At 45.5% G+C, this 14533-nt stretch overlaps 1 protein-coding gene and 1 pseudogene across 5 annotated transcripts in view; both read right to left on the bottom strand.

The window, feature by feature from the left end:
- Positions 1 to 544: 544 nt before the first annotated feature.
- The window catches only part of DHX57 (DExH-box helicase 57), a 78340-nt gene continuing 64351 nt past the window's right edge, over positions 545 to 14533 (bottom strand). For all 5 annotated transcript variants that reach the window (XM_024242726.3, XM_054547641.2, XM_024242727.3 and 2 more), the window contains 3 exons: positions 9381 to 9515; positions 5523 to 5723; positions 545 to 1205 (listed from right to left, as the gene is read on the bottom strand). In XM_024242726.3, the coding sequence (XP_024098494.2) occupies positions 1062 to 1205; positions 5523 to 5723; positions 9381 to 9515 (480 nt within the window). In that variant the 3' untranslated portion in view covers positions 545 to 1061. The remainder of the gene's footprint in view (positions 1206 to 5522; positions 5724 to 9380; positions 9516 to 14533) is intronic.
- Positions 12731 to 14454, bottom strand: LOC112132077 (argininosuccinate synthase-like; annotated as a pseudogene).

Here is a 14533-nt window from a genome sequence, read left to right as displayed (position 1 = left end):
TGGTCTTGAACTTCTGACCTCATGTGATTGGCCTGCCTCGGCCTCCTAAAGTGCTGGGATTACAGGCATGAGCCACCGCGTCCGGCCCTGACGTCTAAACAAACATACAAATATTTTTTCTACCCAGCAATTTGGGATCCTTCCTGGCCATACTGATAGATGTCCAGGGAAAATGTAAATCCCCTGATGTTTTTCCAAAATGCTAGCGCCCCATTAACCTAAGAGGTGGTTGAAAATAAGCAATTTCATGGAAAGCATTGTGGTGGCTGTAAATCCGATGGTAACCTTTCTGACCTCATCCATGCCAACTCTGCCCCAGGAATACTATTAAAATTCTCCTTCAGTGATTTGTGTCTGGGTGAGTTCAGAAGAGAGAGTAAAGATTCCTAAATGTAGAACTATGAAGACATCCAGATTGTTCTGCTTTTAAGAATAGGAGTGTTATCGATAAGACCAGCTTGCATTTTAATACCAAAAGAGAACTCACTCAATTTTTTTAAGTTGACTTTTAATGAGTAAAAATAAAAATCCCTCACAAGTCAAGTTTACTCAGTAGCCAATAGCCTAAAATGAAATTTTAATTTTGCTTGTTCACATAATTTTGTTTTTTTTTTCCCCTTCTCTGTTCTGACTTCTCTCAGTCGAGCCTTGGCGACAGGAAAAGAAAAAAAAAAGGCGTATTTCTCCTCATGCCCCTGTCTCACCCCAGTAAAAAGTAGGAGAAAAAGAATACACAGATTAAAACAGAATTGTATTATACATTCACTTTTGAGTTATCAGGTGAACTTAATTCACTCCAGAACAGTCACAGAGACAAAGACAGGCAAGCTAGGTTTTAGGCTCTCACCCTTGACACTCCAAATTGTGCTGGGAGTGGCCAAGGCTTTGTTAGAAATGGCCCTAAGGGTATATACACTGCCTCAGCTGCCTTGGGCTGCATGCTCTGGGCTCCTCCACCAGGGCCAGCCCCAACAGGTCTTTAGTTCGAGGTAGAGGTTCTGCTGTTATTTCCCAGGTGAGCTAGAAGCAGGTGAGTAGCAAGCACTCTCTAAGACTGCTTTTTATTGTGTGGTGACAAGTTTCACAATTGTGCTGATGATCCGGGATCCTCGAGGACACGTACACAGATCAATGCTTGGGTTTTTAATTTTATCCTGGAGAAGCTGATCAAGTTCGCAACGAAGCTCCTTTACCAATTCAGCCACCTAAAATGAAAGCTACGATATGAGCAGTGCTTGGAGGAACAGGCAGGATAGGTTATTGGAGGGAAATACCCCAGTTATGATTACCATTATTTAGATTTCTGGTACTAATTTTAACTCCATTAGGAGCAAAAACCCTAAATACATTTTCATTTTGTAATTGACTAAATGAGGTCCATTGTAAAAAAGTGCCTCTATCACATCTCATCTAAAGAAAACATTCGGGCCAGGCGCAGTGGCTCACGCCTGTAATCCCAGCACTTTGGGAGGCCGAGGCGGGCGGATCATGAGATCAGGAGTTCAAGACCAGGCTGGCCAACATGGTGAAATCCTGTCTCTACTAGAAATACAAAAATTAGCGAGTTGTGGTGGCGGGCGCCTGTAATCCCAGCTACTCAGGAGGCTGAGGCAGGAGAATGGCTTGAACCCAGGAGGCGGAGGTTGCAGTGAGCTGAGATCGCGCCATTGCACTCCAGCCTGGGTGACATAGCGAGACTCTGTCCCCCCTGCTCCCCAAAAAAGAAAAGATTCAGTCTGGAAGTATGGCTTTTATATAGTGTTCTCCATATTAAAGTTTGGTCAATTTTTATGATTTATTCCACGAGGAGAAGCAGGAAAATGGGGAATTAAAAGTGGTAGACAGGGCCCGGCACGGCGGCTCACGCCTGTAATCCCAGCACTTTGGGAGGCTGAGATGGACAGATCACCTGAGGTCAGGAGTTCGAGACCAGCCTGACCAACGTGGAGAAACCTCATCTCTTAGTACTAAAAGTACAAAGTTAGCTGGGCATGGTGGTGCATGCCTATAATCCCAGCTACTTGGGAGGCTGAGGCAGGAAAATCGCTTGAACCTGGGAGGCGGAGGTTGCGGTGAGCCAAGATTGCGCCATTGCACTCTAGCCTGGGCAACAAGAGCAAAACTCCGTTTCAAAAAAAAGAAAAAAAAAGGAAAAGAAAATTTACTGATCACTGATCACTCCACTGCATACCTTGTTGTCTCAAAAAAAAAAAAAAAAAAAAAAAAAAAAGGTGGTAGATAGGCTGGGCCAGGTGGCTCACGCTTGTAATTCCAGCACTTTGGGAGACTGAGGTGGGCGGACCACCTGAGGTGGAAGTTTGAGACCAGCTTGACCAACATGGAGAAACCCCATCTCTACTAAAAATACAAAATTAGCCAGGCATGGTGGCACATGCCTGTAATCCCAGCTACTCGGGAGGCTGAGATAGGAGAATTGCTTGAACCCGGGAGGCAGAGGTTGTGGTGAGCTGAGATTGCGCCATTGCACTCCAGCCTGGGCAACAAGAGCAAAACTCCATCTCAAAAAAAAAAAAAAAAAAAAAAAAAAAAAAAAAAAAAAAAAGGTGGGCCAGGCTCAGTGGCTCAAGCCTATAATCCCAGCACTTTGGGAGGCCGAGGTGGGTGGATCACAAGGTCAGGAGTTTGAGATCAGCCTGTCCAATATGGTGAAACTCCGTCTCTAATAAAAATACAAAAATTAGCCAGGCGCGGTGGCTCATGCCTGTAATCCCAGCACTTTGGGAGCCGAGGCGGGCAGATCACCTGAGGTCGGGAGTTCAAGACCAGGCTGACCAACATGGAGAAACCCCGTCTCTACTAAAAATACAAAATTAGCTAGGTGGTGGCGTATGCCTGTAATCCCAGCTACTCGGGAGGGTGAGGCAGGAGAATCGCTTGAACACGGGAGGCAGAGGTTGCGGTGAGCCGAGATGGCACCATTGCACTTCAGCCTGGGCAACAAGAGCAAAACTCCGTCTCAAAAAAAAAAAAAAAAAAAAAAAAAAAAACAAATTAGCCGGGCTTGGTGGTGTATGCCTGTAGTCCCAGCTACTCAGGATGCTGAGGCAGGAGAATTGCTTGAACCCGGGAGGCGGAGGTTGCAGTGAACCGAGATCACGCCACTGCACTCCAGCCTGGGCAACAGATCAAGACTCCATCTCAAAAAAAAAAAAAAAAAAAGTGGAAGACATTAGATGAATCAAAAATCTCTGTAGCTTTGGGATATACTGTATGCTTTTATGGCATTTTGCTTATGCTGATGCTGTGGCACTGTAGACATCTTCCCAGCATCTGTTTTGCCCCTTCCCCACTGTACGGAAAACATGCAGTTTGGACCCTGCTCTAACTCAGGTTCACACTGTGAGCCTTGCCAGGGTGAATGGCTCAGGTACTCCAGGTCTTCAAGTTCAGGACATCCCTTTGATCACAGGGATTGGTTTAGGAGGGGAGCTTTGATTGAGCTTGTAGGCAAGAAAGTTTCTGGCTCTTCTTTTGAACCGTATACTGCATACATGTGATGCCAGGAGCTACTGCAGCCCTTTCGATACCACTAGGTTAACCACGTTTTTGTCACCACTGAACTGCTAAATCAAACCAACGTTGCCTGGCCTTCTTGACCTGGACTATCCAGTAAGGTAGCCACTAGTCACAAGTGGCTTATCTAATGTCTATATGAAATGTGGCCAGCCCAAACTGAGATGTGCTGTGAATATAAAATATATACCTGATTTTGAAGACTTAATATGAAAAGGTAATGTAAACTATCTCAATAATTTTATACTGATTACATGTTAAAATTAAAACATTTTGGATGTATTAGGTTAAATAAAATATATTAAGATTAATTTCATCTATTTCTTTTTACTTTTAAAAATGTGGCTACTAGAACAATTAAAATTACATATGTGGGTCACATTATATTTCTGTTGGACACTGCTGCTCTAGACTTTAAAGTTAAATATGCCAATCAATTTCTTTTAATGTTTGAGTTGGCATATCTGCTTCTTGTAACATAAGAATTCTAACAGATGCAGATATTAAAATGAAGTTTTATTTATTTCTTTTTTTGGGACAGAGTCTCACTCTGTCACCCAGGCTGGAGTGCGGTGGTGCAATCATGGCTCACTGAAGCCTTGACCTCTTGGGCTTGAGCAATCCTCCCACCTCAGCCTCTGGCAGCTGGGATTACAGGTGTCCACCTGAAGTTTTATCTATCTATCTATTTATTTATTTATTTGAGACGGAGTCTCATTCCGTCACCCAGGCTGAAGTGCAGTGGTGCCATCTCGGCTCACTGCAACCTCTGCCTCCTGGTTCAAGTGATTCTCCTGTCTCAGCCTCCTGAGTAGCTGGGATTACAGGCGCCTGCCACCACGCCCAGCTAATTTTTTTTTTGTATTTTTATGTATTCATTTTTTTGAGATGGTGTTTCCCTCTTGTTGCTCAGGCTGGAGTACAATGGCGCAATCTTGGCTCACTGCAACCTCCGCCTCCTGGGCTCAAGAGATTCTCCTGCCTCAGCATCCCGAATAGCTGGGATTACAGGCGCCTGCTACCACACCTGGTTAATTTTTTTATATTTTTAGTAGAGATGGGGTTTCACCATGTTGGCCGGGCTGGTCTCGAATTCCTGACCTCAGGTGATCTGCCCACCTCGGCCTCCCAAAGTGCTGGGATTACAGGCGTGAGCCACCGCACTTGGCTGGCTGAAGTTCTGTTTTATATGTACTCTCCATGAAATGTTTTTCACAGAGACTCCATATAGTGAATAATTGAGACCTGAGAATAAATGAAGAATTCAGACCCATTATCTTTTTCTCAAAATGGTAGTGGTGGAATCAGGGTGGTTTTTATTTATTTATTTTTGCTTATCTGTATTTTCTGACTTTTCTTTGGTGAACATCTATTATTTATATAACAATAAGGAAGGTCCAGCACCCTCACTTTACAGCTTCTGTCCTAGCCTTTTATACCAACCCCAGCCCATACCAGACTTCCCCTCACAGTGTGCTTTCTGGAACTCTTACTAGGGCTCCACTCCTGGCTTCACTTCAGCCTCACTCTTTCTTAGTGTCCCATTGTAGACCATAATTCATTTTTTTTTTTTTTTTTTGAGACGGAGTCTCGCTCTGTTGCTGAGGCTGGAGTGCGATGGCACGATCTCGGCTCACTGCAACCTCTGCCCCCTAGGTTCAAGCAATTCTCATGTCTCAGCGTCCTGAGTAGCTGGGATTACAGGCACCCACCAACATGCCCAGCTAATTTTTGTATTTTTAGTAGAGACAGGGTTTGACCATGTTGGCCGGGCTGGTCTTGAACTCCTGGCCCCAAATGATCTGCCCGCCTCGGCCTCCCAAAGTGCTGGGATTATAGGTGTGAGCTACTGGGCTCAGCCACCGTCATTCATTTTTAATTAGCTCTGTTACCTTGGTCCCTAGAGGAATGCCCTTGACTTCATAACTTCATATTGTCAAAGCCCCTCGTGGCCTGAGCCTCATAGAACAGACCAATTCTCCCTTTACCTGATGGGAAGCAGCTACAAAACGGATCCAACCATCATCCAGGGAGACAACGAACTGTCCTCTTTGAAGCTGCACATTCACCTGGCCTCCTCCACACAAGACCAGCGGGTACACAGACACCATGCTGCAGTCTCGGATGAATACGCGGCTAGTTTTGATCTTCTCGTGGTACAACAGGTAGGGGCTGTCAAAGTGTCTCACCTGGAACCAAAAACCTCAGATGATGACAGTGATGTCACTGGCAACAAAAAGGGAACACCCCCCCAGTCCCACGGATTTAAATACTGCCTATTAATGACTCCCCACATTTATCTACAGCCCGTGACTTTCCTGAGCTCCAGATTTGCATGTGTAACTATTGACTTGCCATCTCCTCTTGGACATTTAATACGTATCTCACACTTGTGTTAAAAAAGAAAAAAAAAACGCTTTTATTTTTTAAATTTTTTCGTAGAGATAGGGTCTCACCATGTTGCCCAGGCTGGTCTCGAACTCCTGGGCTCCAGCAATCCTTCTGCCTTGGCCTCCCAAATTGCTGGGATTACAGGTGTGAGCCACTGTGCCTGGCCCAGATGGAATTCTTGATTCTTCTTCCTTGCAGTGTTCCCTATCTCAGGAAATGATGCTCCCATTCACCCAGCTGCTCACGCCCCAATTCTGGAGTCATCATTGACTATTCTTTTTCCCCTCACACCATCTACACTGTCACTAAGTCTAGTCAGCTCTCTTTTCAAAATACAAAATGCCTTGACATATTCTCACCACTTCTACAGCTACCAATTTTTTTTTTTTTTTTTTTTGGGACGGAGTTTCGCTCTTTTTATCCAGGCTGGAGTGCAATGGTGTGATCTCGGCTCACTGCAACCTCTACCCCCTAGGTTCAAGTGATTCTCCTGCCTCAGCCTCCCAAGTAGCTGGGATTATAGGCGCCTGCTACCATGCCTGGCTAATTTTTGTGTTTTTAGTAGAGACAGGGATTTCATCATGCTGGCCAGGCATGGTCTTGAACTCCTGAACTCAGGTGATCTGCCTGGCTCGGCCTCCCAAAGTCCTGGGATTACAGGTGTGAGCCACCACACCCAGCCTTTTTTTTTGAGATGCAGTCTCGCTCTGTCACCCAGGCTGGAGTGCAGTGGCATGATCTTGGCTCACTGCAACCTCTACCTCCTAGGTTCAAGTGATTCCCCTGCCTCAGCCTCCCAAGTAGCTGGGACTACAGGCTTGCACTATCACACCTGGCTAATTTTTGTATTTTTAGTAGAGATGGGGTTTCACCATGTTGGCCAGGCTGGTCTCAAACTCCTGACTTCAAGTCATCCGCCCGCCTTGGCCTTTCAAAAGGCTGGGATTACAGGCACCCAGCTACCAATTTAGTACAAACCACTGTCATCTCACAAAAACCACTGTGATGGCTTCTTGAGTGCTCTCCCCACTTCTAGTTTTGCATTTTTATAGTGTCTTTTCTACCCAGCAATCAAGGTGATCTTTTAAAAACATAAGTCTGGCAGGGCGTGGTGGCTCACGCCTGTAATCCCAGCACTTTGGGAGACTGAGGCAGGTGGATCACCTGAGGCCAGGAATTTGAAACTGGCCTGGCTAACATGGTGAGACCCCATCTCTACAAAACTGCGAAAATTAGCTAGGAGCCATGACGCATGCCTGTAATCCCAGCTACTCAGGGGGCTGAGGCATGAGAATCGCTTGAACCTGGGAAGTGGAGGTTGCAGTGAGCTGAGATTGTGCCACTGCACTCTAGCCTGGGTGACAGACAGAGACTCTGTCTCAATAAATAAATAAAATAAAAATAAAAATAAAAATAAACACAAAAACAATAAGTCCAATTACGGCTCAAAACCCTCCAATGGTGTCCAAGGATAAAAATCTCAAGTCCTTGCCATGGCTACCAGGTCCACCCCGCCCTACCCCACCCCTGCCTACTCGTCCCCGTGCATCTCCCACCACTTTCACCCTTGATCATCCCTCTCCACTGGCCTCTTCGTGCATTTCCTGGAACACACCAAATACACTTCCACCTTGTGGTGTTTGCACTTATGTCCTCTGCTGGAATGTTTCTCCTTTCTCTATATCTGCATGACTTGCTCTTCATTTAGGATTTGCTCAGTTGTTTTCTCATCCCAGAGTTCTTCCCTGACCACCCCACGTGCAGGGCCCCTCTCCTGTCACTCTCTGTCTCTCTATCCTGCTCTATTTTGCTTTATAGCATTACCTGAGATTCTGTTTACTTATGTATTGCCTGTCTCCCTCACTAGAACATAAGCTCCTTGAGGGCAGAGACTGTGTCCATCTAGGTTCTTCCACTGTCCTCAACAGCCTACAACAGTGCCTGGCACAGATTAGGTGCTAGTAGATATTACATGGATACATGAACGATTTGGATTCTCAAAAGAGGAGCAGTTCTTTCTTGAGAAATGTGCAAAACAACAACAACAAAAAGTATATATAAAAAAGGAGGGGGTGTGGAGCTAACTCAGGTGTCTGGTTCCTAACAGGCTGAAAGGGCAGGTGACCTCCTGACCCTCAAAGTCCTCTAAGCTTAAGGAAATCCTTTCCAGGCTTTGTGAACGTGGTCCTCAGTAGTTCCAGAGGACAGAGCAGCCTGAATGTTTCAAATTTGGTGACAAGGTATAGGAAGGGCCATGTAAGGAGTCATGTGAGAGTGTGTGGTACACTCTGGATATGAAGATTTAAGCAGGGAATTGACATAGTCTAATTGATGTTTTGTAAAGGTAATTCTGGCAGCAGTAGAGTAGTAGAAGGTTGGAGAGAGAAAGCACCGGATGTAAGATTATTATAAAATTTCAGGCAAATGATGTTTGGGGTTTGAGCTAAGGAAGTGGCAGTGGGGATAAAAGGCAAATCTTAGAGATGTCAAAAAGGAGGCATTCTTGGGACCTGGTGAGCAACTGAGTTGGCATAAGAAAAGAAGTGGGAGTCTATGTGACTTCAGGGTTCTGATTTTGATGGTATCATTCCACCAAGACAGCACAGAAAGAGAAGAGTGAATTGGGGATCATGAGTTTGATTTTTCAGCTTTTATGTTTGAGATGACTAAAAGACTTCTAGCTGATGTTTTCCAGCAGGAGAGCTCAGAAAAAAACTGCAGGTCTGGAGAGACAGATTTGGGGTCTGTGTCTGCGTGTAAGTGGCAGTTGGGATGTGCAAGTGCTGTTGTGCCTTTGGTGGTTCGGGAAGAGTGCATGATGGTGAGAGAATAAGGACAAAGGATAGAACCACTGTTTCAAAGCAAAGGAAGATAAGCTAATAAAGGAGATACAGGGGATGAATAGAGAGAGAGAAGAAAGTGATAATTCAGAAGCAAAAATAACATCAAGGAGAATTTCAAGAGGAAGAGAGATTAGCAATGTCAAATACCATGTGAGAGGTGGCATGATGAGGACCAAGGGATGACACTGGCTTTGACAACTAAGTTATTTGTTACTTCTGATGGGTTTAGTGAAGTGGTGGGGGCAGAAGCCTCACAGTGGCAGGCTGAGAGCTGAGGAAGTGGTATGCAAGAATAGGTCATTCATTTCCTTTTAAGGCACAGACTCAGTGATGTAATTAGCTCATGACTTCAATTACCATTGCAAAGAAACAATTTTATATCTGAAAGCAGGCTTGAGTACTTTTTGGTATTCAGTAGAATTTTCTTCAAATGGAAATAGTCTTTCCAGAAATAGTCCAATTTCCAGTCTGTTTATTCTTATTCAATCTTCCCTAAGTCAGTGGTACTGCTGGGGACAGCAAGTGATAGAACATGGTGTGGCTGAATTTAAGGAATTGTGTTTCCTACCCCAGGACGACCTGTAAACATTAAGTATACTCCACCATTCTGACCTGATAGTTCACTGATGAAGGGTGAATGTGTACATATCCATCGTTCTTGGTGACAAACTTCAACTCAGCTGATTTTGGTTGCATTCTGACAGCTCCAGTACTGGTCTTCTGAAATTTTCCTTCTGGGCTTTTCACCTAAACAACAAGTATTTGTAAAAATAGACATATAATATATATATTCTCATAGAAAGTATCTCTTGGCACAAAAGCACAAAACCAGTCTTGCTCAGTCTTGCTTGAATAGCTTTCCTGTTTCTTCCCTGTTTCTTATTTTGTTTCCTTCTGAAAGCAGAACAAGCACATGCATTTTTTTTTTTTTTTTTTTTCCACCAAGAAGTGTGAATATAGGTGCAGTGGCTCTGGGTGACTATACCACATTGCAGCCATGTGGGAGAAAACTATATTAATATTTTGGGTCTGTACTGATGATCAGGTGCAGTGACCCAGCTGATGACACTGGACCAGAGATCTGAGTATCCCAATCCCAACACATTTCTTGGTTTTTTTTTTTTTTTAAGACCGAGTCTCACTCTGTCTCTCAGGCCAGACTGCAGTGGTGCGATCTCGGCTCACTGCAACCTCCGCCTCCCAAGTTCAAGCAATTCTCCTGCCTTAGGCTCCCAAGTAGCTGGGGTTACAGGTGTGCACCACCACACCCAGCTAATTTTTGTATTTTTAGTAGACACGTGGTTTCACCATGCTGGCAAGGCTGGTCTTTAACTCCTGACCTCAAGCAATCCGCCTGCCTCGGCCTCCCAAAGTGCTGGGATTACAGGCGCGAGCCACTGTGACCCGACCAGTAAATATAATTTTTTTTTTTTTTTTTTGAGATGGAGTCTCCCTCTGTTGCCTAGGCTGGAGTGCAGTGAAGCAATCTGGGCTCACTAAAAGCTCCGCCTCCCGGGTTCACGCCATTCTCCTGCCTCAGCCTTCCAAGTAGCTGGGACTACAGGTGCCTGCCGCCACACCTGGCTAATTTTTTGTATTTTTAGTAGAGACGGGGTTTCACCGTGTTAGCCAGGATGGTCTCGATCTCCTGACCTTGTGATCCACCCGCCTCAGCCTCCCAAAATGCTGGGATTACAGGTGTGAGCCACTGCACCCGGCCTTTTTTTTGAGACGGAGTTTCGCTCTTGTTGCCCAGGCTGGAGTGCAACGGTGCAATCTCGGCTCACTGCAACCTCCGCCTCCTGGGTTCAAGTGATTCTCCTGCCTCAGCATCCCAAGTAGCTGGGATTACAGGCATGCGCCACCACGCCTGGCTAATTTTGTATCTTTAGTGTAGAAGTGGTTTCTCCATGTTGGTCAGGCTGGTCTCGAACTCCCGACCTCAGGTGATCTACTTGCCTCGGTCTCCCAAAGTGCAGGGATTACAGGCATGAGCCACTGTGTCTTGCCTTTTTTTTTTTTTTTTTTTTTGAGATGGAGTCTTGTTGTGTCACCAGGCTGGAGTGCAGTGGCGCAATCTTGGCTCACTGCAACCTCCGCCTCTCAGGTTCAAGTGATTCTCCTGCCTCAGCCTCCTGAGTAGCTGGGACTAAAGGTGTGCGCCACCACACCCAGCTAATTTTTGTATTTTTAGTAGAGACAGAGTTTCACCATGTTGGTCAGGATCGTCTCGACCTCTTGACCTCGTGATCCACCCACCTCAGCCTCCCAAAGTGCTGGGATTACAGGCGTGAGCCACCGCGCCCAGCCAGTAAATATCATTTTAATCTTCTCTTCCAAATTTATATTTATATATAGAAAAAGAGAAAATCATAAACACATAATATAAATAAAATAGCTTGAAAATGATGTATTTTCAATGATGTCTTGAAAATAAACATGTCTTGAAACTAAAACAGAATCTTTTTTTATAGCCTACTTTTTTAAACTTAATATATTAAGAACATTTTTCCATGTTGTGACATATTTTCCTCAAACATAATTTTTGATGGATATATAAGACCTTGTAAGAATTTATAATAATTTAACCAATAAATACCCTGTTTTTTCAAATTTAGTTTGTCTGCAATTATGAAGTACTGAAATGAATATTCTCCTAGCTGTATCTTTGTGTATATATGCAATTATTTCCTAATAACAAATCCCTAGGAATAAAATTGCTATCTAGAAAGGGGGTATAAACTTATATTCCCACCCAGAGTAAGAGTACTCATTTTGGGGGGTTCATGACAGCACCAGCATTATATTATTTATTTATTTGCATTGTTATCAAACAACTATTTATTTATTTATTTATTTTAATCTATTTTTGGTAGAGATGGGGTCTTGCTATGTTGCCCAGGCTGGTCTTCAATTCCTGGCCTTATGCAATCCTCCCACCTGGCCTCCCAAAATGTTGGGATTGTAGGTATGAGCCACCTTACCTGGCCTATTTTTTATTTTAGGGATAGGGTCTCTCTGTGTTGCCCAGGCTGGAGTGCAGTGGCTATTTACAGGCAGTCATAGCTAACTGTAGCCTTGAACTACTGGGCTAAAGTGATCCTCCTATCTTAGCCTCCCAAGTAACTGAGATTACCAGTGCATGCCACCATGTCCGGCAGTATTATAATTTTTAAAAAGTTTTGCCTATTTATTATTTTTTGAGACAGTGTCTCACTCTGTCACCCCGGCTGTAGTGTAGTGGCACAATCACGGCTCACTGCAGCCTTAACTTCCCAGGCTCAAGTTATCCTCCCACCTCAGCCTCCCGAGTAGCTGGGGCTACAGGCATGTACCACCATGCCTGGCTAATTAAAAAAAAAAGCTTTTTATAGAGACAAGGTCTCACTCTGTTGCCCAAGCTGGTCTCAAACTCCTGACCCCATGTGATCTTCTCACCTCAGCCTTACAAAGTGCCATGAGCCACTATGCCCAGCCCAGTTTTGCCAATTTAAAAAGTGAAAAGAGGCTATTTCTTTCTGTTTTTTTTTTTTTTTTCTTTTTTTTTTTTGATGGAGTCTTGCTCTGTCACCCAGGCTGGAGTGTAGTGGCGCAATCTCAGCTCACTGCAACCTCCGCCTCCCAGGTTCAAACGATTCTCCTGCCTCAGCCTCCCGAGTAGTTGGGACAACAGGCACCCGCCACCATGCCTGGCTAATTTTTGTTTGTATTTTTAGTAGAGACAGGGTTTCACCATATTGGCCAGGCTGATCTTGAACTCCTGACCTTGTGATCCACCCTCCTCGGACTTCCAAAGTGCTGGGATTGCAGGCGTGAGCCACCGCACCCGGCCTTCTTTGCTGTTTTGATTTGCATTTCTTCTTACTAGTAACACTCAATATAATTTTTGTGTATGTATTATCTGTTCAGTCATGTCCTTTGCCCACTTTTCTATTAGGTTCTATTAAATCTTTTATTTAGTCTTTCTTTTTTTTTTTTTTTTTTGAGACGGAGTCATGTTCTGTAGCCCAGGATGGAGTGCAATGACACGATCTCTGCTCACTGCAACCTCTGCCTCCCAGGCTTAAGCTATTCTTCTGCCTCAGCCTCCCAAGTGGCTGGGATTACAGGCACGCACCACCACGCCCAGCTAATTTTTGTATTTTTTAGTAGAGACGGGGTTTCACCATGTTGGCCAGGCTGGTCTCAAACTCCTGACCTCAGGTGATCTGCCCACCTCGGTCTCCCAAAGTGCAGGGATTACAGACGTGAGCCACAGTGGCTGGCCTTAGTCTTTTTTTTTTTTTTTTTTAATTGTCATTTTATAGCTCCCCACTGTAGCTGCCCCTCACCCTTCCCTTTGATGACCACTTTTGCAGGCTTCAGGGGGACCAGGGAACAAAGCTGGGGCCCAGCAGCTCCACTACACTCTCAGCCAGGGAGAACAAGTCACAATTACAAATTATCACAACAATTAGTGCCTGTACTTGGGGAATCTGCAAAGTGAGGTGGCCCTAGCTCCCCATTGTACAGGGGTCTATTTGGCAGTGACCTTGCTCTGGAGATAATGATATTCCTTCAGCCTGAGGGAATTGATGTTGACGAGACTGTTGGCACCGACTGGCTGGCTCATGATTGCCCTGCATGTTCACACTCACCTGCTCTCCACTGTAGAGAGACAGTGGGGGCTCCTGGCACAGGATGTACACCTGGCCCTTGAAGATGGACACCTGCACTTTCCCTTCCACTCGGTCCTGGGACTTGGCGATTCAGTGGTGGGCAAAGTCACACTGAGGGTTGTGCCAGAAACCGGTGTACACCAACTCAGCAAATTTCAAGCCCAGGCCTTGTTTGATTTTGTGCACTTCCTGTTCCATGGTGAAGGCCTCAATGTCTAAATGAGAGTGGTAAAGGATGGTGCCTGCTGGGGTCTTGCAGATACCTCAGGACTTCATTTCAATGAAGCGGTTCTCCACGATGTCAATATGGCCCACGCTGTGCTTGCCTGCGACTTCATTCAGGTACATGAAAAGCTCCAAGGAGGTCTGGTGGGTGGTGCCATCCTTGATGCTGGTCACCTTCACAGGGACCCCTTTTTCACTCAATCTTGAAAATGTCGGGGGTGTTGGGGGCTTTGGCTGGGTCCTGGATATTCATGTAGAGACCTGAAGGTGCTTGTTTCTTGGGGTTCTCCAAGATTCCAGCCTCATGGCTGATGTGCATGAGGTTCTCGTCCATGTTCCATGGGTGCTTCAGAGTGACTGCAATGGGAATCCCATGTTTCTCTGCGTATTCCATCAGATCACTGCGGCCCTTGAACTGGTTGTAGAACTCGGGGATCCTCCCGGGAGCAATGACCTTAATCTGGGGGGCCAGCGAGTAGCAGGCGAGCTCAAACCAGACCTGATCGTTCCTCTTTCCCATGGCACTGTGGGACACATACTTTGCCTCCTCCCACTGAGCAATTTCCACTTGTTTGTGGGTGACGTAAGGCCTGGGAAGAGAGGGGCCCCGGAGGTAGCAGTCCTCATACAGGCCAGATGAACTCCTCCACGAACTCCTTGCTGACATCCTCAATGAACACCTTTTTGGACCCAAGGTTCAGTGCCTTCTTCCTGGCTTCCTTGAAGTCTTCCTTCTGGCCGATGTTGGCCAGGTAGGCAATGATGTCATAGCCTTGTTCCTTCAGCCACACAAGGATGCAGGAGGTGTCCAGGCCGCCACTGTAGGCCAGAACCACGGAGCCTTTGCTGAACACAGCATCTGGGATTGGAGGTGCAATTCCT

Source organism: Pongo abelii, chromosome 12, assembly GCF_028885655.2.
Source record: "Pongo abelii isolate AG06213 chromosome 12, NHGRI_mPonAbe1-v2.0_pri, whole genome shotgun sequence".
Lineage (NCBI taxonomy): Eukaryota > Metazoa > Chordata > Mammalia > Primates > Hominidae > Pongo > Pongo abelii.
Note: the sequence above shows the minus strand (reverse complement) of the source record. Positions and strands in the feature narration are given on the sequence as shown.